Raw genomic sequence first — 22,589 nt, 5'->3', positions numbered from 1 at the left:
TATGCTTTCTATTTATTGTTAGAATTTTTCTTTTTTCTGTTACTCAGAGCGCAGACATATGTCTGCATTTTAAACAAGGGAAGAAAGATATAAAAAAGAAAAATATCTAACGTTAATTGATAATTAAGAAAAAAACAATCAGGAAAGCTTTGACAACCATTATCACCAGGAGATGGCAGCAGCACACTCAACCGTTCAGTTAAACACTGTGACACTGCGCAAGGCGCAGGTTCGACTGCCAATCGCCTCTATTTCCGTGGACGTCGAGCGCGTGTGCCAGAGAGATCGTTCAGTGCGGCTTAGACTTCAGCCGGACGGAGTCTGGGCTATATACCTCGTTCTCGGTGAGCGACACAGTAAGTATACGAATTGCTGACTGAAGTCGACAGGATCGGCTGCACGTTCACCTCTAGTGACGCATTGTTATTGATACCCGATAGACTCGTGTTCGGTAGTGATTCACCAAAATTGGAGTACAAGCTCACTCAGAGCTCCGAGTGCGTCGAGCGGTGAACGGTGTGTCGTAATATGTGGAAAAGTGTGACGTTGACGATTTCGCAATGAGGCAAGGAGGAAAATGAATTTTCTTCTCCAATTACAAGCGACAGCTTTTTCATTTTGTAAATACTTCACTGACATTGCGTGTATAAAGAATACATAATGATAAAACCTGTTCAGTCTTGGACTGGCCGCTTACATAATTTCTGTTGTAGTATTTCTAATTTGTAATTGTAATGATGTTATAATTCAGACACAATTGGAATTAATGAATGAGATTCAATTAGAATACATTTTGGGATATATTCCATATTTCATCAAATCGATAAGAGCTATTCGGGTTGAAGAGAATTTAGAAATTCTGAGAAAGAATTAATATTTTATTGTTTTATCTGAATAACTATTACAAAATTTTATATAAATTGAATATTAATCTAAAAGCTTTGCATTTCAAGGAGAAAATTTCAATTATAGTATATTCTTCATCGGATCGTGTCTCATTTTAATCTACAGAGGTGCATATATTTTGATATGTTTCGTAGTTCACTAATTGTATTCTTTTTCGTGAATAACTTACTCTGATTTTTATGGGCGTATATTTGAAAATATAATAAATATTATGTATGCAAGAAATGATAAATAATCGATATAAAAACTTCAACTTGAAAGAATTGAGTATAGTAGCAAACAATTCTTTTCACGATAAAAATCTCTTAATCATTACGTTACTGGGAGTTATGTCACTCAAGTATTTGCGCAAGTGTTAATAATTTGAACAAAGTCATAAGAGCTGATGCACATTAGTGGATAACGGCAAATCTTTACAGTCATAGTGGCGTGTTAATGCAGGGCCAAAGGTCACACTCTTCGATATCTCAAAGAAATGGCATTCTTATCGCCGAGAGCAAAGATACTGTTGTATCATCAGGAAAGATAAAAATTCAAATTTGAATATTTCCAGAGCGATCGAGATATATCATCCTTGAAGGATATTCAAACGTTGAGACGAAAACAAATCGCTTGATAATACGTAGTAGTCAGACCAATAATTTGCATAAATTGTTTCCATCCATACATAATAGGTTTTTTTTTTACGATAAAAGTGAAATAAATTGTTTACTGACATGAACTCAGTCAAAACTTACATAAAAGAGAGAAAGCAGCGATATAATCACCCCCGTCATACGCGAATTAAAACATATATTAAAAATTTATAACAAATACATATTATGAAAAACTTATATTTTACATTTTATAAAAAAATAATATTTGTAAAAAATAAATGTGGCGATAGCTTTTTTGCTGTATTTAATGTTTTTCTCAAAACTACGTATATACATGTATACGTACAGAATATGTTGACTCACAATTCTGACGCTAAATATGCCCGATTAGCGTGTGATAACGGTGCGTGTGATTCAAATAAAATCGAGAATTAAATTATATAGCATTTAATATTTAATGTGGAATATAAATGCTGACTTTGGAGAAAACTTTTTAAAAACAAGAATTGATATACTTTTCCATAAACTAATTTTTAATTATAATTTTAATTATAATTGTTACGTTAATAATTTTAAGATATTTTAAAAAACTTTCTTTTTAAAAACTGATTTGTTTAACCCCATGGACTACAGTTAAAAATTTCTTTACTCGTGAGTCACGTATAAGGAATAAAATATTTAAATGTAGCAGACTAGACAAGATGTGGAATTAATCAGTATTTTCCGTTTTTTTAATGGTTGTGATGAATGAATTAGATAATCAAGGTAGACTATCAATTCATCTGACAAGATAGCCTTCATTGCAATGTATTACGTTCATTCGCGTACGCACGACTGACGCATCGTGGAAACTGCAGACAGCACGTGCACCTCACGTTCCGTATATGCGAGCCATTCGATATTTTTCTATTTCATCCTCTCGCAACTCTTTCTCCTTTTTGTTATTTTTTACTACTTTTATTTTTAAATCACTTTTTATTCATCAATATATCTTTTAACTTTCATATACTTTTATTTATACTTATTACTTGAGAAAGTAAAAATAGATCTTCGGTAATTCATATCTTCGATAATATTTTTCAGGATAATCCTACTTGTAGACGAAGATGACAGATTAGCTTTTACACAGATTCTGTGTGGGCGAGGTTCTCATTGTGTGGAATCAATATAGAGCGTACATATTGACCGAGTCTTATTATAATCGTTTTTCTAAGAGTTGCCAACAAATGATGCCAATGAACTTTAGTATGAACTCCTTCTGTAGCATATTCTATTTTTATTTGTTCTATTCTCGTCCACTATAATTATATTGATTATAATATTTCTTTTCCACGCGCAAATTCTAATTCATTATATAAAAATATCAGACTTATGGTGTGTGTGCTGGATTCCATGTATATAGATAGTGGATCAGCTGTTTTTGAAAACATAACGACACGAAATGACTCGGATCGAAAGTATTCTGCAGTGTAACTACATTTGTGCATTTACATATCCCATTAACAAGTGAATGTCCTTCAATAATGTGGTATGCAGTAAAACGGACGCGTTGCATATCATTGATAAACTGATCCGTTTCGCCTGAATAAATTAATAATTATCGATTTAATTATCTGGGTGTTGCAATTTAAACTTGTGTATGTGTATCGCAGTAATAAATAAAAACCTGATAAAATCGATAAGAGTGAAAGTATAAAACATTCTCACATAGAAACTCTACTCAATTATAGCCTCGTACCCAAACCTTAAAAGGATGATTGGTGAAAATGAAGCCAGCTATCAGTTCTCTGATTGAATCACCATCCTATAATTATATTGCAGGTAGAAAACAGATATATCAGGCAATTCTAAGGCTTCTGTCATCACGAAATATAGCAATTAATTTCTTTATATGCTGATTTACATACTGATTGTAAATTTAAATAATAACTGATAATAAGCGATGTAAAACATCTATCTTCTGGTATTAGAAACTGTTTAGAATTCAAAACAGAGAAGTTAATTAAGTCGCAAGGTCGTCTTCATGCGAATTGTAACCACAACAATCATTACTACGGATGTGAAATATGATTTATGTCAATTGTAGCCTATACGAGAAGATTCTATTCGTGAATCAACTATGATGATGGTGACGAAGCAAAATGCTCTGAAAATATATTTGTTTTAAAATGTTGATAACATTTAACGTTATAGATAACGTTATAAAAGTTAAAAAGATCAACGCACAGAACCACGTTATATCACAAAATATTACTTTATTAGATATTTCCTAAATATTTAATATTCAAATCCTACAATTTTTTCATGATAAATTATTTTTTATTTCAATTTTTATTGCATTTTTAAATATTCTTTTTTTCGGCAAATGCACCTGTTATTATTGTTATTGAAGATTAAGTATATACTGTATTAAATATATACTGTAAATATAACGTATTCAAATTTTTTACTCTCTTATCATGCGTGCTAATCGTATTATGTTTTATCTTTCTTTATCTTATCTTATACTTCTCGCTAAATCAATAATTATAATTATAATTTCTTGTAATGTAATGTACGCAAGTGCACGAAGTCTGCACACGGATATCAGTTACATTTTCAAAACGAGAATCGCGTCAAGTTCTCTTTACATCACGCGTACCAGAAAAAAAAAGTAAGAGAACCAGGACAACGACGCGTGTTATGCGAACGAAAGGTGAATAGTTCACGCGATTAATGCTATGAATGTCTCGTTTCGTAATCGACACGCCAGACGAGGCAATTCATTTACGCCAATCGAAGATTTCGAGGTCGATCGGGACTGTATTCGGGACAAAGGTCTTGCGAAAATCTGTCGAAGGAATCTGTCGGTTCTCTTCGGTCGAAAGTCCTATTCGTTCGACGACTATATCATCCGTAAGTAACTTAGTAAAAACACATCGTAAATACGAGATCCAATCCAGGAAATTCATCCGTTTCGTTCACATTTCGGTTTCATCCGCACATAGTACATTGATTATTGCAACATACGCGAATAATGTATACCACATTATTTTCCAGGCAAATATATTTTACACAAGAATTTAAAATTAAAATGTATTATACATAGAACAGGGCATAGTGTGCGATGAATTATATGCATAAACAATATATAATTCAATAAAGCAAAATTATGACTGCATAGCTTTTATAATAAAAATAATAATAACATTATCAGCACTTTACTATCTATTATAAGTAATTAGTTTATCATCATGTAATTTAAGAGAATTTGTTATACAAATCACGATTTTTTAGCGTGTTACTGAAATATTGTATACTGTATTACTGAAATATATACGTACACATCGCATTAACTTGCTGCTATTATGTAATACAGATCGGAATTTCCCGAGCATATTTAGTTATCGCAATGACAATTATATATTTATCATCAAATCGGAAGTCTTTTTCATTCAGGATGGCAGATAAGACATCAAAATAATTTCAATTGCGCATAGATTCGATCAACATCCGCTTACGGCGAATACGTGGCCCATAATTACGAATGATAATTACGAATGGTTTCCATTGATCGATATGCAAAGGTATGTCTTATCGACACGACAAGTGATTTTCCGGCAATTCTCGATGTTATAAGACGCGCCATTTTCTGTCGTTATCGTGTATGTCAAGTATACATGTAACAGACTCGAGACGATATGAATCACCGATGTCTAAAGAAGAAGGAAATAAATTCCATGTTCATACCGTTTCATAACAAATAATATTGATGTATGAATAAAATTACTATGTATTTACCAAAGCTGTTGTAAGTTTATGTTCAATATATTCAATATGAGTTTATATTTCTGAATCTATATTGAAAGATATAAACATGTATGTATCTTCAATATATTCAGATATATTTAACTAATAATATGTAATTAAAACATATTTGTCTGAGATAAACTTGCATAAAATATTACTATACATATTAAATAGAAAAAATAATTAACTAAATAAGAGATTATCTAAATATTTGATTAAATAAAACTTTCAGGCAAATATATGTACTTATTAAAAACATAAATAGAAATTTTATAGTTGGTTGCAAACTTATATTTAATAAAAAATGCTAAAACCTATTTCAATCTAAATAATTCTTTTAATTCTTAATAATTCTGTAATCATCAATTTTTTACACGCTATAAATTAATATTAAGTCAATCTTAAATCACTTTGCTGTTTCGCATTTCCACTATCATGAAGTTTAATAAACGATAGAATTTATTCATGAAACGATTTACTTTGCTGATTTCCAGTTACAACGCAATTTATATCTTCTAAGATAAGAAGTACATAAACGCGATACACGTAAACGATAATATAAGCGAAAATCAGTGACAGATTAATAAAAATTGCACATCGATTTTCATAATACTTTCATGATCTATTTGATCAATTTATCGCATTGCGATCTATAATTGACATTGGTATATGTATTAAGACGTTCTGCGTCACTGGAAGTAAAATCTATCTGTGATAACTGACTCATAAAAATATTTTTTTTATTTATAAAAAAGAAATTTAAACGGATGTTTCTACGTCAAAGCTATGAAACGATATAACGTTATTGGTGCGATTTACTAGTATTAAATTGATGACTTATTGAATGGTCATTGACCATCAATCATGCTGCAGAGTAGTGCAGAGTGCACATAATCATCGCCACCGTAAACCAAAGTAGTATTATCTAAACACCCTGAATGTGTATAAAAAAATTAAATGTTTACGTTATACACATATAATCTGTGTATAAAATGTGATGTGTATAAAAAAATATCATCATTATTATTGTTCCTTAATGCGCGCATCAACAATTTATTTATGATATTGTATTCGTGATATGCAATCGATAATCATATATTATTCGCTTGATGCGAAGTCCAAAATTTCCACAAGAATGTCTCTACGTTACGTGTTTTCGATACAAGTAATGCAAATATTGCACGTGACTCCGACACAGTTGGTTGGCACGCCAAAAACAGAAGTCAACAAATATTATATGCTGTATCATGCGTAGTTGAATGTTAACGTTCTATTCAGATGCGCTTGCAACTTGCCAACCTCACGCTCAATGTCAGTCACGATGCGTCAATGAGTCAATTTGCGGATAAACTTCAATAAGTGTTACGATACAATTTGATCTTTCACGAACTTAATCGCTCGTTAATTTCTTATATTTTGATCTCGCTCCTTTGGTAACGAAAAATTTGACTTGATATTTCAATACATAAAAAAATGACAAAAAGACAGATTCCTTTCATCGTAAAAAGAAATTATTTTTAACTCGTCGCTTTTGTTAATTTATTATCTGCAATAATCATCATTTAAAATAAAGCATCGAGACAAATCCAAATCTTTACTTTATAGGCATAATAATTAATTTTTGCCGCTTCCAATATAGGTGTAATAATGAAATATAATAATGAATTTTTAAATTCTGTAAACAAATACAAGGTAAAGTTAATCTTATGCGAAATCCACAATTTGCTGCCCTTTGCATATGCAAAGAAACATTTATTTTAAATATAATGTGTACAGCACACAAAGAAAAAATAATGACAAGAATGCAATTTAATAAAAATCGAATACGCGAGATGAAAATTATAAATTAATCTTAGTTATAATATTATAATAATTACGATTGTACTAAAAAAGAGAATGTAATTTGTCTGTTTCAGAAATACTATAAATACTTGCCGAAAGTTCTCAGGGAAGATATAGCACTTACTATTAGATAGATAGAACTTAGAGAAACAAACGAGAAAAGGGACGTTTGAATTTATGATAAAAATTATCATGCCGTAGAAAGAACGTTCCGGGAAACTGGATGCTGCGTCTAACGAAAACTCTTGAGGACATCGTTATCGCGATCACACGATCATTTGGAGTTCGAACGAAGACCGAGACAGCGGGAGAAAGAAATAGCTTTAAAACTCGTCAACGAGCAAACACTCTTTGACGACACACAAAATAATTAAATCGGCCTAAGCAGTCTCGATAAGGAATTAATTCATTTTGTGAAGATAAAGTGTAGAAGTCTGTTTAGTTTCTTATACGCGATTTAGAATAGAGATAAAAAGAGTGATAATATATATTGTGAAATTTAATAAAAGTACGTGACAACTGGCAAAATGCATTCCATACGTGCTCATCGAGCGTTGAACAAACATAAAACTGTGTTACAAATATGGAAGATCGCCACGAAAGGCTTCGGCACGAATGTAGAATACAGACCAATCAGAAGTGTCCTCGTCGCCAATCGAGGTGAGCAAATTGTCATTCATTTTTGGTAAAGCGACACTATAAACGCGAAATTTTCTTTAAAAACATCGGTATTTAAAAAGACATTGTAAAAAGTCAATTTTACAGAATTTGTTAAGTTATAGTATAAACTTCTCTTTTGCAATTTTCGATATGTTTCAAAAAAAATATATGGTATCATTACATTATAATATTATCATAATTATATTTTATTAAAATAAAGAATATTTTAAATACTAGATTAAAAAGAAGGACAAAAATATTTCAACATTTTAATGTACATTTACTGTGTTGTCTTTTCCCGTAACAAAATATTCCGTATATCTAATAAATGTTAATTACAAAATAATTTTTTTCCTAACTTCATCGCTATTACAAACCGTATCTTAATCTCTCCAAATATCAAATTTTGTTATATTGCAATCAATATTTGACTAGCGACTTCTATAAACGGATTTCGAAAGATTGCAAGAAGAAACTTATCTGGCGTAAAAAAAACAGATAAGACAATACGATACATTACATGCATTATTAATACAAATCTAATTTTAAATACCGCGAACTCATTAATACGATTAATAACGGCAGTTTGCAATTATTAATTTTATCACTTAGTATTTTAATAGGTTACAAACACTTAATTGAAATTTAATTAGCAAAATTTGAGTCTCCTCTTTATTTATTGTATTCCCCTATGGTATATTGTAGTTACTTTTAATTTCTATGTACATACAAATTCGTTGATAACACTGAAAAAAGAATTAACACACATTTCAAATAATTGCTACTTTCATTGAAAGCAATCATCATTGCTTTCACTGGGTGCGATATATCGACGTCGAATTGATGAGTTAATGAACGTTATCAGTGACTTGTTCATTTTTGTAGGACAAGGTTGCGTGATTAATCAACATGCGTTGTTCTTGATATAGAACCGAGAAATCGAGTACATCTTAAGCACTCCGTTTAATTAAACCGTGTACCATAATTTACTCACGTAATACGTCCCAATGAATTCAGAGATTCACATATATTTTCTGCATTTACATTATTATTCTAAAAATATTACAAGATTAATAAAAAATGGCATATGTTTCAAAATTATTTTAAATCTTTATATGGACATTAATATTTTTTAAAATATAAAAAATGTTGATTTCAAAAATATTAATGTCCATATAAAAAATTTTGATAATAAGTTTATCAAATTAAAATCAATTTTCCTTAACAAAAGTTTGATTAAAGCATTTTTTTATTTTCTTAATTTTCAATATTAAATATATTAGACAGCTTCGAATTAAGATGCGGTTAATGTAAAACTGACGTAAAATTACATAAAGCATATAACGCCCGATTTCAAGTTACATCGATTTCTTATCGATTTTGTATAAAATCTTAATACGCAGACATAATATTTCAGGAGAAATTGCTATTCGTGTGTTTCGTGCTTGTACGGAACTTGGCATTCGCTCCGTGGCAATTTATTCGGAGCAGGATAAAATGCAGATGCACCGTCAGAAAGCAGATGAGGGCTATTTAGTAGGCAAAGGACTACCACCCGTTCAAGCTTACCTCAATATTTCTGAAATTATCCAAGTAGCCAAAGAAAACAACGTCGACGCCATACATCCTGGTTATGGATTCCTTTCCGAGAGAGCAGACTTTGCTCAAGCGGTTACTAATGCTGGCATCAGATTCATCGGGCCTAGTCCTAAAGTCGTCCAACAAATGGGAGACAAAGTAAATTATTATTGACACGTATATCATATTTAAGAACATTTAACGCGTTATTTATATTCAATATATTAAAATTTATAATAATAAACGGCGACAAACTGCTTGTTCCAATTAGTGTATTCCAGATTGTTTTGCTTCGGATATAAGATTTTTAAGCGTAATAATATAAAATAACAAATAAGATACTTTTTCTTCGCCAGTGAGTAATAAATTGAACAAAATCCTTTACTTCAACCGAACTGGCAGTCTTTACTTAAAAGCACAACGCGTTTCAACCGAGATTCCGGTCCTTATCAAGTGCGTGCATTACATTTAAACGCTTGCAAAACACTTCATATTGTACACAGTGTGGCAGCAATGGGTCTACGAACTAAACAACAAAAAGAGTATAATAAGTAGTTTACGAACTAAAGTTACTAAAGTATAATACGGAAAGGGTATGATAAAAAGAATTATAATAAAGGAGCAAAGAGAGCACCGCTTACATGTTTTGTATGTCGAATGGTAATAAACTCGTAAACGAATGGTAATGACTCTGCAATCGTTTATTACCATTCGACATACAAAACATGTATAAGCGGTGCTCTCTTTGCTCCTTTATTATAATTCTTTTTATCATACCCTTTCTGTATTATACTTTAGTTCGTAAACTACTTATTATACTCTTTTTGTTGTTTAGTTCGTATAATAGACTCATTGCTGCCACACTGTGTACAATAAAGTGTTTTCCAAGCGTTTACTTGATAAGGACCGGAATCTCGGTTGAAACGCGTTGTGCTTTTAAATAAAGACTGCCAGTTCGGTTGAAGTAAAGAATTTTGTTCAATAAAACAACAAAAGTGGGTGTGCTCAACATCCTGCTAGAAATCTTAAATTCTGATTTATTTTAGTTATACAATTCTTCAAAAATTCTAGAATCAAGATACAACAAATACAGTGTAATATTTAATCGATAGGTAGCTGCTAGACAAGCCGCGATTGAAGCTGGAGTACCCATCGTTCCGGGAACAGATGGACCGGTAACAAGTTCTGACGAGGCGATAGAGTTCTGTAAGAAGCACGGTCTTCCGGTTATCTTCAAGGCAGCATACGGAGGTGGAGGACGAGGTATGACTAAGACGTAACTACTAAAACGTCAAGAACTAACAGTCACAACATTTCAGTTTACCTAAATATAAAAGAAATATTTACAACTTCCCAAAACTACCTATTAAGTCTTAAATAAACTAATAAAAAAATAAAGTTTTGTATTAAACTTTGGATATTAAAACAGCGATAGATTTATAATCTTTCGTTGCTAAAGAATGTTTTAAGATTTCCTTCTTTATTGTGAAAATAATTCGATATTTTGGCATTATCGAATTTACTGGTGTTATATTATTGCATACACGTTATTCATACGTATACAATACTAATTTCCGTGGAAAATAAAAGTAAATTTACCGTGAAACAACATAATCGGCTATAGCCATAAAAAATCGTAAATATGAATCATATGGACAAAGAATGTTTCTTTTCCGCTGAATAACGTTCTACGCGCATTAAACGCGTCTATTCGTTATCAAACAATGCAAAAATTATTTGCACACGAACTACATTTACGACCAGTTACTCGGCGATAATATCGCGAAACGACGTGCATACCTGTTAGACAATAACGATTTGTGCATGACATAAATGACATATAATGATGGGTGTTTAAGTACGTTATGTAAAATATATAGATATATAGAATGGTATTTTTAGAAATTATAATATTATGTAGCCAATAATAATTTAAAAATACTATGTCTTTCTAATATAATTAAAAATTATTTCTTTTGTTAAAGTAACATTTCTCTAATAATATTAATGCAGGTATATATCACCAAAACAATCCATCAATTATTTTATCGACTAATTATTTTAATTTTATTTTGTTTGCTCATATATCAGAAAAATATTTTCTTCATGCCATCCATTAAATCAATACAGTAGATATTAATTACGCATATATTCATTACTATATTTTTGACAGAAGAGAAAAGGGCTCACACACTACATTCATTAATTATTTTGACATAATAAGACATTATATAATGCGCATCAACATTAATTAGTAAAATAATAAATACAATATAATATTAAAGATAAGAAACATTTCAATCTTATTAAAATTTAAGAAATGGATCTAAGTCTTATAGAATATCCTGTCAATTTTTTAAAATTAATTATACGTGTATCAAAATGTGACATTATTAAGAAATTTTATCATTAAAAACAGGTATGAGAGTCGTAAGACAAATGGAAGAGGTCGGTGAGATGTTCGATCGTGCATCTTCGGAAGCCGCGGCTGCTTTCGGAAATGGCGCGATGTTCATCGAGAAATTCATTGAGAGACCACGTCATATTGAAGTTCAATTACTTGGGGACCACGCTGGCAATGTCGTGCATCTATATGAACGCGACTGTTCTGTGCAGCGTCGTCATCAAAAGGTCAGTATCCTGTTAATTTTAATTTTAATTTAGTGCACGCAACAATTAAGTTAAAAATATTATTCCAATATTGATTATTGAATGTAATATTCTCAGCAACATTTTAAGAAACATTATATGTTTTTGCAAATTTATAATTAGTTTCTAAAAACTATAAATAAACGATTTGATAATATAAATAATGATTTTCAAGAAGATATCATCCGATTGACGATCAAAATTAGTAACGCTTGTATAAGTTAATTTTATTAACACCTTTGTAATATCGGGACGAAGATAACTGATGTAAAATTCTTAGAGATTAAATACAGAAGATACGTCGATATCATGAAAAATATGTATAAGATAAAAATATTGTTGCTATAAGCTAACATAATATAAAAGCTTTGAGTTAGCAATTTTCTCTCCAATTCTGTAAACAAATTAGAATTCGTCTAGTTTTTCCTCAAGGATTTCTCAAGGATGCCTGAATACGAAAGGTATAAGTACATTCACCGCGGACGCGTTCGTTCATCTTGTCCGAAACAAGGACAAGGACGATGACGCAACCACACGAGATTCATGATTATAGTCCGCAGATTTACGTAATAGTTTTCAAATTAATAATAGCTCGACATCGTAAAATGTGGTGCAAACGGGCTTGTTGCGCTTCTACATTATGGATAGAATATGAAAAACTCGAGTGTCATTCTAAGCAATTTTACAAAACCTTTATAAAATACGCAGGTTATCGAGATTGCGCCAGCTCCCGTATTGTCGGCCACGGTTCGTGAGAAAATGACTGAATACGCCGTCAAATTGGCAAAACATGTTGGTTATTCGAATGCCGGTACTGTGGAATTCTTGGTTGATCAATCTGGAAATTTCTATTTTATTGAAGTCAACGCCAGATTACAAGTGGAGCACACAGTAACCGAGGAAATAACAGGGTAATGGAATAAACGTAAAAAAAAAAGATAAATATCTTTTCACATTTCTTCATCATTTTCTCTCTTCTTTTTTCAATAATTTAATATAATTGTAACATTAACTACACGCATATACTTTACGCAAGCGTCAATTGTTACACGCCGCTTCGTTCTTTCAGAATCGACCTCGTGCAATCCCAAATTCGAATTGCCGAGGGCATAACACTACCGGAGCTCGGCATGACGCAAGAAAAAATCGTACCTCGAGGATTCGCGATTCAATGCCGTGTAACCACGGAAGATCCGGCTAAGAGCTTCCAGCCGGACACTGGAAGAATAGAAGTTTTCCGTTCCGGTGAAGGTATGGGCATCCGATTGGACGGCGCTTCCGCATTCGCCGGTGCTATAATCTCGCCGTATTACGATTCGCTTCTTGTTAAGGTAAGAAATACAAAATAGTATCATTGTTGTATGTTTATATCTGGTACTTTAATATAAATAACACAAGGGCGGCAGTGTGGTCTAGTGGTAGAGCGCCAAACTCGTAATCTGAAGAACCAGGTTCGAGTCCACTAGAGCCATGGAATGTTTTTCCGAAAGCTGCGCCCCTCCGTGCAAGATTGAGGCCCTTGTGCGGAGAAAACTGGGCTCCGTCTTTCGGAAAGAGACGTTAAGCCGTTGGTCCAAAGGGTTAAAGTGAGAGGAAAAGGATAGTCAAAAAATAATATTGAGATAATGGACAGTTAGAAAAATGATTAAGTAACGATCAGAATAACGGGAATATTTTTTTTTTTACTATCATTCTCCTCTCACTTTAACCCTTTGGACCAACGGCTTAACGTCTCTTTCCGAAAGACGGAGCCCAGTTTTCTCCGCACAAGGGCCTCAATCTTGCACGGAGGGGCGCAGCTTTTGGAAAAACATTCCATGGCTCTAGTGGACTCGAACCTGGTTCCTCAGATTACGAGTCTGGCGCTCTACCACTAGACCACACTGCCGCCTAGTTTTCTTCATAGTATTTATATTGTATGTATGGAATAGTATAGTATGGAATATTCCACAGATCAAGCTAAACACATTCATGTGCAAGCAACATAAAACATTTTCAAAAATTATAAAAAAACTTTAAAATGTGAAAAATTATAAAAAAAAACTTTAAAATGTGAAAAATATGTCCACACGGTGTGTAGAAAACCTCGTCGGATGGTACCAGTAAATCACTACATATTACGCACACTATATTCATTTTTCAACTCCGCTGATGGAAAATCGACAATAATCCGCCTGATTACGAGTGACAATTGGCTACGTAAATGATCGTTGCGGATTTCACGACAAAGCTCCCATGATATTTTGCTGAACGTTATGTCATTGTCGCACCGTTAAAGTTAATTTTTTATAAATAATACAATATTTCTTTCATAAGATTATTGATGATGTTAAAGAAAAAAAATGCTAAAAAAACTAAGTATATTGTTGCACGTTTCCTTAAAAAAAAACCAAACAATTCTGACAAAAAATCAGCATTAAATATTTAATTTCTATTTTAACAATATTTTTTCGATTTTTTAATATTATCTAATATAATTCAATCAATTTCTATTATTTTGTAGAGATTTAAATTATTCCAACATAGAGACAATCCCGATCGCAAAGAAACCTCAACATACTTATCATATTATCTATACTTGAAAAATAATATTCTCTCTTTCTCAGGTAATCGCCCACGCCGGCGATCTTCAATCATCCTGCGCCAAGATGAATCGAGCTCTCCGCGAATTCCGCGTGCGTGGAGTAAAAACGAATATACCTTTTCTACTAAACGTCCTGGAGAATCAAAAGTTCCTCAACGGTATTGTCGACACATACTTCATCGACGAAAATCCTCAGCTCTTTCAGTTTCAGCCGAGCCAGAACCGAGCTCAGAAATTGCTCAATTACATCGGTACCGTCCTGGTGAACGGTCCGAGCACGCCACTGGCTACTCAACTGAAGCCAGCGGACATCAAACCGCACATACCGCAGATTGCTCTAGGTACATGATCGATTACCAACGAATAGGATGGCGATAATCGGGGGTGACATACTTTAAACTACAACCATAGAAAAGTTCGATAGCCAAATCCCAGTCCTATTAAATTTTGACATTAAGCGTTAAATTAGATAATGTCCACATTAGGTGGCAAAATTACTCTAGCCATAATTAGAGCAGAGGCGTACGGAGGATGTGCTTTCATGCGTGGATCAGCAAACCAGGGATCGTATTTTTTTCTATTTTATTTTTTTATGTAAACAGGATGTCTACTAATTCTTTGCTCGGATTGATTAACGTTTACATGAAGATTGCTGCAAATTAATCCTGTAAATGTTTATGTATTATTGAAATTTTTGAAGATTTTTTTTAATTTTTAAGAACTATTAACAAATGACTCAAAGGATAATTTAAATCTATATCTATATTAATTTTTATTATGTTTTCTTGCATGATGAGACTTTTTTTTGATTTAATGACCGTTACAACATACTCGACTTTATATATTAAAAAATTATATCATTTTTCATTAAATTTTAATCAATTAAAAATTATTAGTGCTTTAATGAAAGCAAGCAGTATTAAATCATGTGTGTGATATTACATGATATATTAAAATATATTTACGGAAAAAATAAGTAAACATCCTTTTTGCTTACAAGTAACAAATCGTTTCCGCTTCTCTGCTGGGTTTATATAGGAACACTCGGTTTAACCGTTACAAAAAAAATCTATTTTTTTTCTTTTTGGTGTGTTCTTGTGTCTAAATTCCGTAATTACTGCACTGCGCTACATTAAGCACACTGCACACTGCGCGAATTCGTACATAAATGGGGTCATGAAGCATCTTCATATGTCTCTACTTATCGTCATTACTTTAATAACAAGTAATAAAGAAGCATGTTGTTTTTCGTTACCAATTAGCATTATTCGTAAAGAATTCAATATTTCATTCTATACGCATAATCAACAAAAACCCATTTATATTTAAAGTCATCGGTATACGCTATGCGTTTACGAATGGGATATATCCAATTTAATTGAGACAAATCCCGGAAATCATGTTTTGAAAACTCATATTGTCATACTTTTATATAGTAACTTACATCTTTAAATATTAATTTCCCTCTTGTACACACTTCTCTCTTTATCGCATGCTTTTATTTTTTGTTTGGCAATTTTTTTAGACTTTGCTAAGCTTGCAGCTGCAGAAGAGACCAATGATCCCGACGTACCAGGTATGATTACACACAGTATTATATATATATATATATTGCCTTTTCTTTCTTTATTTATATTATTTTAAAATTTAGCATTGCGCAGCTTGAGAAGCTAAAAACTGAACACCGGTATAGTATAACAAAATTTTGTGTATAAATAAAATTTTTTAATTTGTCATTATTCTTTCAGATTGGCTGACATTTATTTATTGGAATTTAATTCCTTTGTTTTTCTAAATTTAAACATATAATTAATTAATATATTGAATACACCGGTACTAAATAAGTTGTTAATAATACTGCCATTAATAATAATATAAATATATATAGCTACATTATATTGAAATATTAATTTATTACTTAGCTCGTAGCAATATATTAATTTGCAATTGCTACGCTTGTCTTGTAAAATATTTTCTTAGCATAAATTTTTCGAATAAAAAAATATGTTTAATAATGCTATATGATATACTTAAAATAATATATAACAAAAATTTTTATACTTTCGATATTTATATTTTATACATATGTTAAATGATTTAATTAAATTTTAAATTGAACTTATTTGAACGAAATCAAAAGGAGAAAATGTTAAAAATATTTATAAACATGCAGTATATTAATATAATTCAATATTAAATTAATAATCATGTAAACATAATTATTTTATAAATGATTAATTTTTTACTGTTATATTTTAACGATGTTTATAATCCACCGCTTGTCATAAACATTTTTCACGCCTACTAACAACAGCACGTGCCAAATAACAATCCGTTCTTTTTAGAAAAGTATCAAACTAACCCTCTTCTGTGCTCCTTTTCAGAACTTCTGGATCCTCCGAAAGGATTCCGACATATTTATAAAGAGCAAGGTCCGGAAGCTTTCGCCAAGGCTATTAGACAGCACAAGGGTCTCCTTTTAATGGACACCACGTTCCGTGATGCCCATCAGTCCCTTTTGGCGACTCGTGTACGATCACACGATTTACTGATGATCTCCCCATTCGTCGCTCACAAATTCAGCAATCTTTACTCGCTGGAAAATTGGGGCGGCGCGACCTTTGACGTGGCCTTAAGGTTCCTTCACGAGTGCCCTTGGGAACGGCTGGAAGATATGCGCAAAACCATCCCTAATATTCCATTCCAAATGTTACTGAGAGGCGCTAACGCTGTCGGATACACGAACTATCCCGATAACGTCGTCTTCAAGTTCTGCGAACTGGCTGTGAAGACCGGCATGGACATCTTCAGAGTATTCGACTCGCTCAATTACTTGCCAAATCTTATCGTTGGTAAGTTTGAAGCGGCCTATAACTATAATATAACTCAATTATAACGCAACTGATAAAGTGACATTCTCAAAGCAAAATAATCTTGATTAATTTTAATTCTAATCACAAAGCTATTCAGTATATACTTGGAATATTTTCTCGTAAATATTTCTTCGTTGAACGCGAGTTTTTCTTTAGGTATGGAGGCCGCTGGGAATGCCGGGGGTATCGTCGAAGCAGCGATTTCCTACACGGGTGACGTAAGCGACCCGAATCGTACCAAATACAATTTGAAGTATTACACCGACTTGGCGGACGAGCTAGTCAAAGTGGGCACTCATGTCCTGGCGATCAAAGATATGGCTGGATTGCTCAAACCAAGAGCAGCCGAGATGTTGATCGACGCGATTAGGCAGAAGCATCCGGATGTGCCTCTTCATATACACACGCACGATACTGCTGGAGCCGGAGTAGCCTCTATGTTGGCCTGTGCGAAGAGCGGGGCTGACGTCGTGGACGTTGCCGTTGATAGCATGTCTGGCATGACCAGCCAGCCATCTATGGGCGGCATTGTCGCTTCTCTTCACGGTATAGTTTAACAAACTTTTAATTTTGAGCGATCATAAGTAATTAATTTTTATTTATCTTTTGTACTTGCACATGACAATTCTTAAACAGTTTTTATTTTAATTTGAATGATAATATAGGCAGCTTCAATTACGCTCATTATTTTAATTGCTGTCATATTGCAATATTTTCATCAATTTATTCAGATTAAATTTATTAACAGTAAGAATCGGAATTATATTAAAATTTGATTAGTGCCGAAACTGAGAAAATTTTCAATTAATGTCACAATAGGAACGGACATTGATACAAAATTGGATCTTTCTGATGTCTCCGAGTATTCCGCCTATTGGGAACAAACGAGAACGCTCTACGCACCCTTCGAATGCACGACAACGATGAAATCCGGAAATGCGGATGTCTACCTCAACGAAATTCCCGGTGGTCAGTACACGAATCTGCAATTCCAAGCTTACTCGCTCGGTTTGGGCGAGTTCTTCGAGGACGTGAAGAAGGCGTACCGGCAAGCCAATCTCTTGCTCGGTGACATTATCAAAGTCACGCCGAGCTCCAAGGTTGTCGGCGACTTAGCGCAATTTATGGTTCAAAACAAATTGACCGCCGATGATGTTCTCAAGAGGGCCGAGGAATTGTCGTTCCCTAAATCAGTGGTCGAGTTTCTTCAGGGTGCCATTGGCGAACCTCACGGAGGATTCCCTGAACCTCTCAGGTAAGATTTTTGCATGCGTACATGCGGATGTTAATTTTTCAGAAATTCTTTCATTAAATTTAACTTGCATTCGTAACTTTTGATCAGGTCAAAAGTTCTCAAGGACATGCCACGCGTGCAGGGCAGACCAGGCGCGAGTTTAGCACCACTCGACTTTGATGCTTTGAAGAAAGAGCTAAAAGAATCTCACCCGCACGTCACCGAAAAGGACGTCATGTCGGCCGCACTTTATCCTAAAGTAACAAACGACTACTTGAACTTCAGGGAGCAATTTGGCCCGGTAGATAAATTCGAGACCAGAATCTTTCTAACGGGACCTAAAGTAGGGGAGGAGTTCGATGTCACGATTGAGAAGGGTAAAACTCTCAGTATCAAAACCTTGGCGGTTGCCGAAGATCTCACGGAAAATGGGGAACTCGAAGTGTTCTTCGAGATGAACGGTCAACTGAGATCTGTGTTCATCAAGGATAAAGAGGCTGTCAAGGTAAGCAAAACTCGCAGACTTTCAGTTTTATCCAATATGAAAATAATGAAACCAATAAAGTGGAATTACAATTTGGACAATTAAAAATGCAACGTGGTTATTGGCGCGTAAATTTATAAGTTAGTAATTTGCAAAAGTCAATGAATATATGACGAACGTTTCGGTTCTATTTTGAGCGATCTTCAGCATTGCATAGTCAAAACATTAAAAAATACAGTTACATAGAAACAATAATAAGTGAAACTTATTGAGTATTTCATTAATTAATATTAATTTTATTTAAAAACCTTTATATCTTATAAAACACAAATAACTAATCGAAATGTTTTTGAAAAACAGGACGTTCATATGTATTTACATGCCCACATTACAATGTTTTATTGTTTTTCGATGTTTACTAATACTACATTACATTTTATTACTTTTGACTTGTATTTACAATGACTCAGTTCACCTCGGGTATTTATGTCTTTATTCTCTGTAACATCGGTATTATTCAATAACCGCCTCTAGACTCCACATCTATTTTCAATTGTATTAATCGTACTTAATATCTTCAAATTCACATTCCCGCACCTAGACAATATGGTGAGTTAAATTTGATTTATTTATATCGTATCTTGATTTCCTTGTTGATTATCACAGATAGAGATCATTTAGTCAATTAATAACCAACATGCAAAATAATAGCTTTCTAATTCCCCACTTTCAAAGCAACTTACCATTGAAAAATGGCAGAACGCGAAAAAATTGATATATTATGCAACTGTATTTATTTTATGTTCTGACCACGCTGAAGATGGCTCGAAACTGAGCCGAATGTCCGTCATATATCAACTTTTAGTAAATTACTAAATAAATTATAACTTATAAGTTTACGTATTAATAATACGTAAACGCGATGCCCACTTTCAATTGCCCAAATTGTAACTTTACTTGATAGGTTTCAGTTTTATTACTTTATACCATCAGGTTGATACTTCAATTACGTTATAAGTAAAATGAAATTAAAATGTTAAATAACAGTTACATTGAGATTAAAATAAGATTATTATTTGAAAGTAAAATTGAAGTTAATTAAAATGAGATTGCAATTAAATAGAGATTAAATAAATATCTGAAATGCAAAATACAATACGAATTTTCTTATTCGCTATGCAGGAACTGCATGTACATCCGAAAGCGACGAAAGGTGACAGCAATCAATTGGGAGCGCCGATGCCTGGCGAAGTGATCGACATCAGGGTAAAAGTGGGCGACACCGTGGAAAAAGGTGCGCCGTTAGTCGTTCTATCTGCCATGAAGATGGAGATGGTTGTACAAGCGCCTCGAGCAGGGAAAATCAAGAGTCTTGAAATCAACCTGGGCATGAGATTGGAAGGAGACGATCTCGTTCTGACATTCGAATAGGCTCTCGTATACTGATGGGACTGACCGAAAATCAAATCACGTGAAAGCAACACCAAATATTTATTGCTATTTACTTGGATAGTGCGTATGGAAGACAAGATCTTTAGCAACCTTCGTACGAAGCTTGGATTGAGATTTTCCATTCAATGCTATTTTAACATTCTGTTATCGATCACCGTCTTATCCAGAATCGTCGATCGCTTGAATAACCAAAGTTTATTATCCATGAATCACTTTTATCGCGCATTGGCGAATTTTGTAAAATAATTGTTATGTTAATTGTTATTAATATTTTTTAAATAATTCTCTTTCTTAGATTGTATATGTAAAACATCCTATACAGAGTTTTAAAAATGTTACATCTATACACTGAACAAACTGTTCCACTTAGCAAAAAAAATGAAGAATTGGTACTTATTCATTACACGCACGGTCGTCACGTCCAATTTTCTTCTACTTAAAAGTACAACGATCATTCTTAACATAAAATAATTCCACATGGGCTTCCAACATTCCACGTGAAGTAAGATCCATCCCACGTCGCCTGATGCTTGCAGTGAAAAATTATTATTGCGCGGTTTCGTATATCAATTTTCCACGCGAATTGTACAATGATAGACTTCATTTCGCACAGCAGACGATGGGGGATGGGCTTCGCTTCACGTGGAAAGTTGGAAACCAATGTGGAACCATTTTAATGTAATGAACTGTATACGAAATGAAACTAGAACCATGATTTCAACAACATAAGTTAAGATCAAGGCCACCGGCGCTGAGTCCAATTAGAAGTGACGTATAATGAATAAGTACCAAAAAATTTAATGTTAAATTAATTATTTCTCCAAAAAGGCCTTTGTTCGTTATTTATCTGTACACGCAGCTTTATTTCGGAGTATTAATAATTAAAATTTTGAACGTCTTGCATATCATTTGTAATATAATGCGAGTGGCCAATGTGATTATTACGATACAATTAAACAAAGCTGCCTAAGAAATATCACCGTCATTAATATGAAATGTACAGCACTCCTTTAATTCACTTAATCATTATAAAAAAAATTCGACAATAATACCACGACAATTTTTTTAATGTGATGCATTCTTAATGAGACATTTACAAATTGATACACGTTTTTACACATTTAATTACGTAAAAGACACACACATTATAGTCTTTTTTCATATGTTAATCGTAACGTAAATAGATTTGTAAGATAAATATAAAAAATTGTAGTAAAAAACAATGTGCTTAAAAAGTATTAACTAAAAAATTTGTTTCAAGAAATTATTTTCGGTGCATCGATATAAATGCACACGTTTGTATAAAATGATTATATCGATCTGATCCGGTTTATTTGCTCATGAGCAACGTATAAAAAAATGGAAAAAAGATCAAGTATCTTCTTCAGCTCCATTCTATATTAATTATAGCGTGTATATATAAGCGATTACCCTGATAATTTAATTACAATATCGAGCTAAGCCTTCACGAATGATTTAGCAAGTATGTGGAAAAAATAATTCAGGGAACAAAGACTAGAATATTCCTGAAAAACCTTGTCTTTGTTTTTTCAAGATCAAGATCAAATGTTACATCTTTCAAAAGAAAAGAATTTAATAAGTTTTTGTATCGATTGAAAAAAATTATTTTTATAGTAAACGAATAATTATGAAAATTATCTACGTTCTATAATTTTATAATGTTATCTTAATGCGCGGATTTATCGAAAAATATGTACATTAAAGGTGTAAATCTCTATAAATATGTATATAATTGTGCCATAAACGCGGATATATTCCGACTGTATAAATGCGTATTGCATTTACTGCAACATTTGTTATTGTAAATGCAATGTTGACAATATATATATTTTCAAAAAGGCGATTTTTTAGGAAATAAGGAAATAACGAAATCGCCATATTGTATGATATAAATGTAACAAATGTAAAGTATACAACTATG

The 22,589-nt window shown here is 32.7% G+C and overlaps 1 protein-coding gene across 3 annotated transcripts; it reads left to right on the top strand.

The window, feature by feature from the left end:
• The first annotated feature begins 248 nt into the window (after positions 1-248).
• Positions 249-22,303, top strand: LOC112460703 (pyruvate carboxylase, mitochondrial). Of its 3 annotated transcripts, none has more exons than XM_025025508.1 (14): positions 249-356; positions 7,208-7,793; positions 9,211-9,530; positions 10,484-10,634; positions 11,791-12,002; positions 12,729-12,931; positions 13,090-13,351; positions 14,627-14,945; positions 16,130-16,180; positions 16,989-17,456; positions 17,634-18,023; positions 18,297-18,732; positions 18,820-19,216; positions 20,378-22,303. In XM_025025508.1, the coding sequence occupies exons 2-14, from the start codon at positions 7,661-7,663 to the stop codon at positions 20,624-20,626; spliced, it is 3,591 nt and encodes a 1,196-aa protein (XP_024881276.1). In that variant the 5' UTR covers positions 249-356; positions 7,208-7,660; the 3' UTR covers positions 20,627-22,303. The 3 variants fall into 3 exon arrangements, with proteins under 3 accessions (XP_024881276.1, XP_024881278.1, XP_024881277.1); XM_025025509.1 differs by lacking the exon at positions 249-356 and adding an exon at positions 4,103-4,397; XM_025025510.1 differs by lacking the exon at positions 16,130-16,180.
• Positions 22,304-22,589: the final 286 nt, after the last annotated feature.

Source organism: Temnothorax curvispinosus, unplaced genomic scaffold (assembly GCF_003070985.1).
Source record: "Temnothorax curvispinosus isolate PA1 unplaced genomic scaffold, ASM307098v1 QBEX01010743.1, whole genome shotgun sequence".
In the NCBI taxonomy this organism is placed as follows: Eukaryota; Metazoa; Arthropoda; class Insecta; order Hymenoptera; family Formicidae; genus Temnothorax; species Temnothorax curvispinosus.
Note: the sequence above shows the minus strand (reverse complement) of the source record. Positions and strands in the feature narration are given on the sequence as shown.

What these genes read in the sequence shown, in the direction of transcription:
- LOC112460703 (XM_025025508.1), top strand. Translation starts at nt 7,661, where the DNA reads ATGCATTCCATACGTGCTCATCGAGCGTTGAACAAACATAAAACTGTG. An exon ending in CATACCGCAGATTGCTCTAG is followed by an intron (nt 14,946 to 16,129) that starts GTACATGATCGA and finishes CAATTTTTTTAG; the next exon opens with ACTTTGCTAAGCTTGCAGCT. An exon ending in CAATGATCCCGACGTACCAG is followed by an intron (nt 16,181 to 16,988) that starts GTATGATTACAC and finishes GCTCCTTTTCAG; the next exon opens with AACTTCTGGATCCTCCGAAA.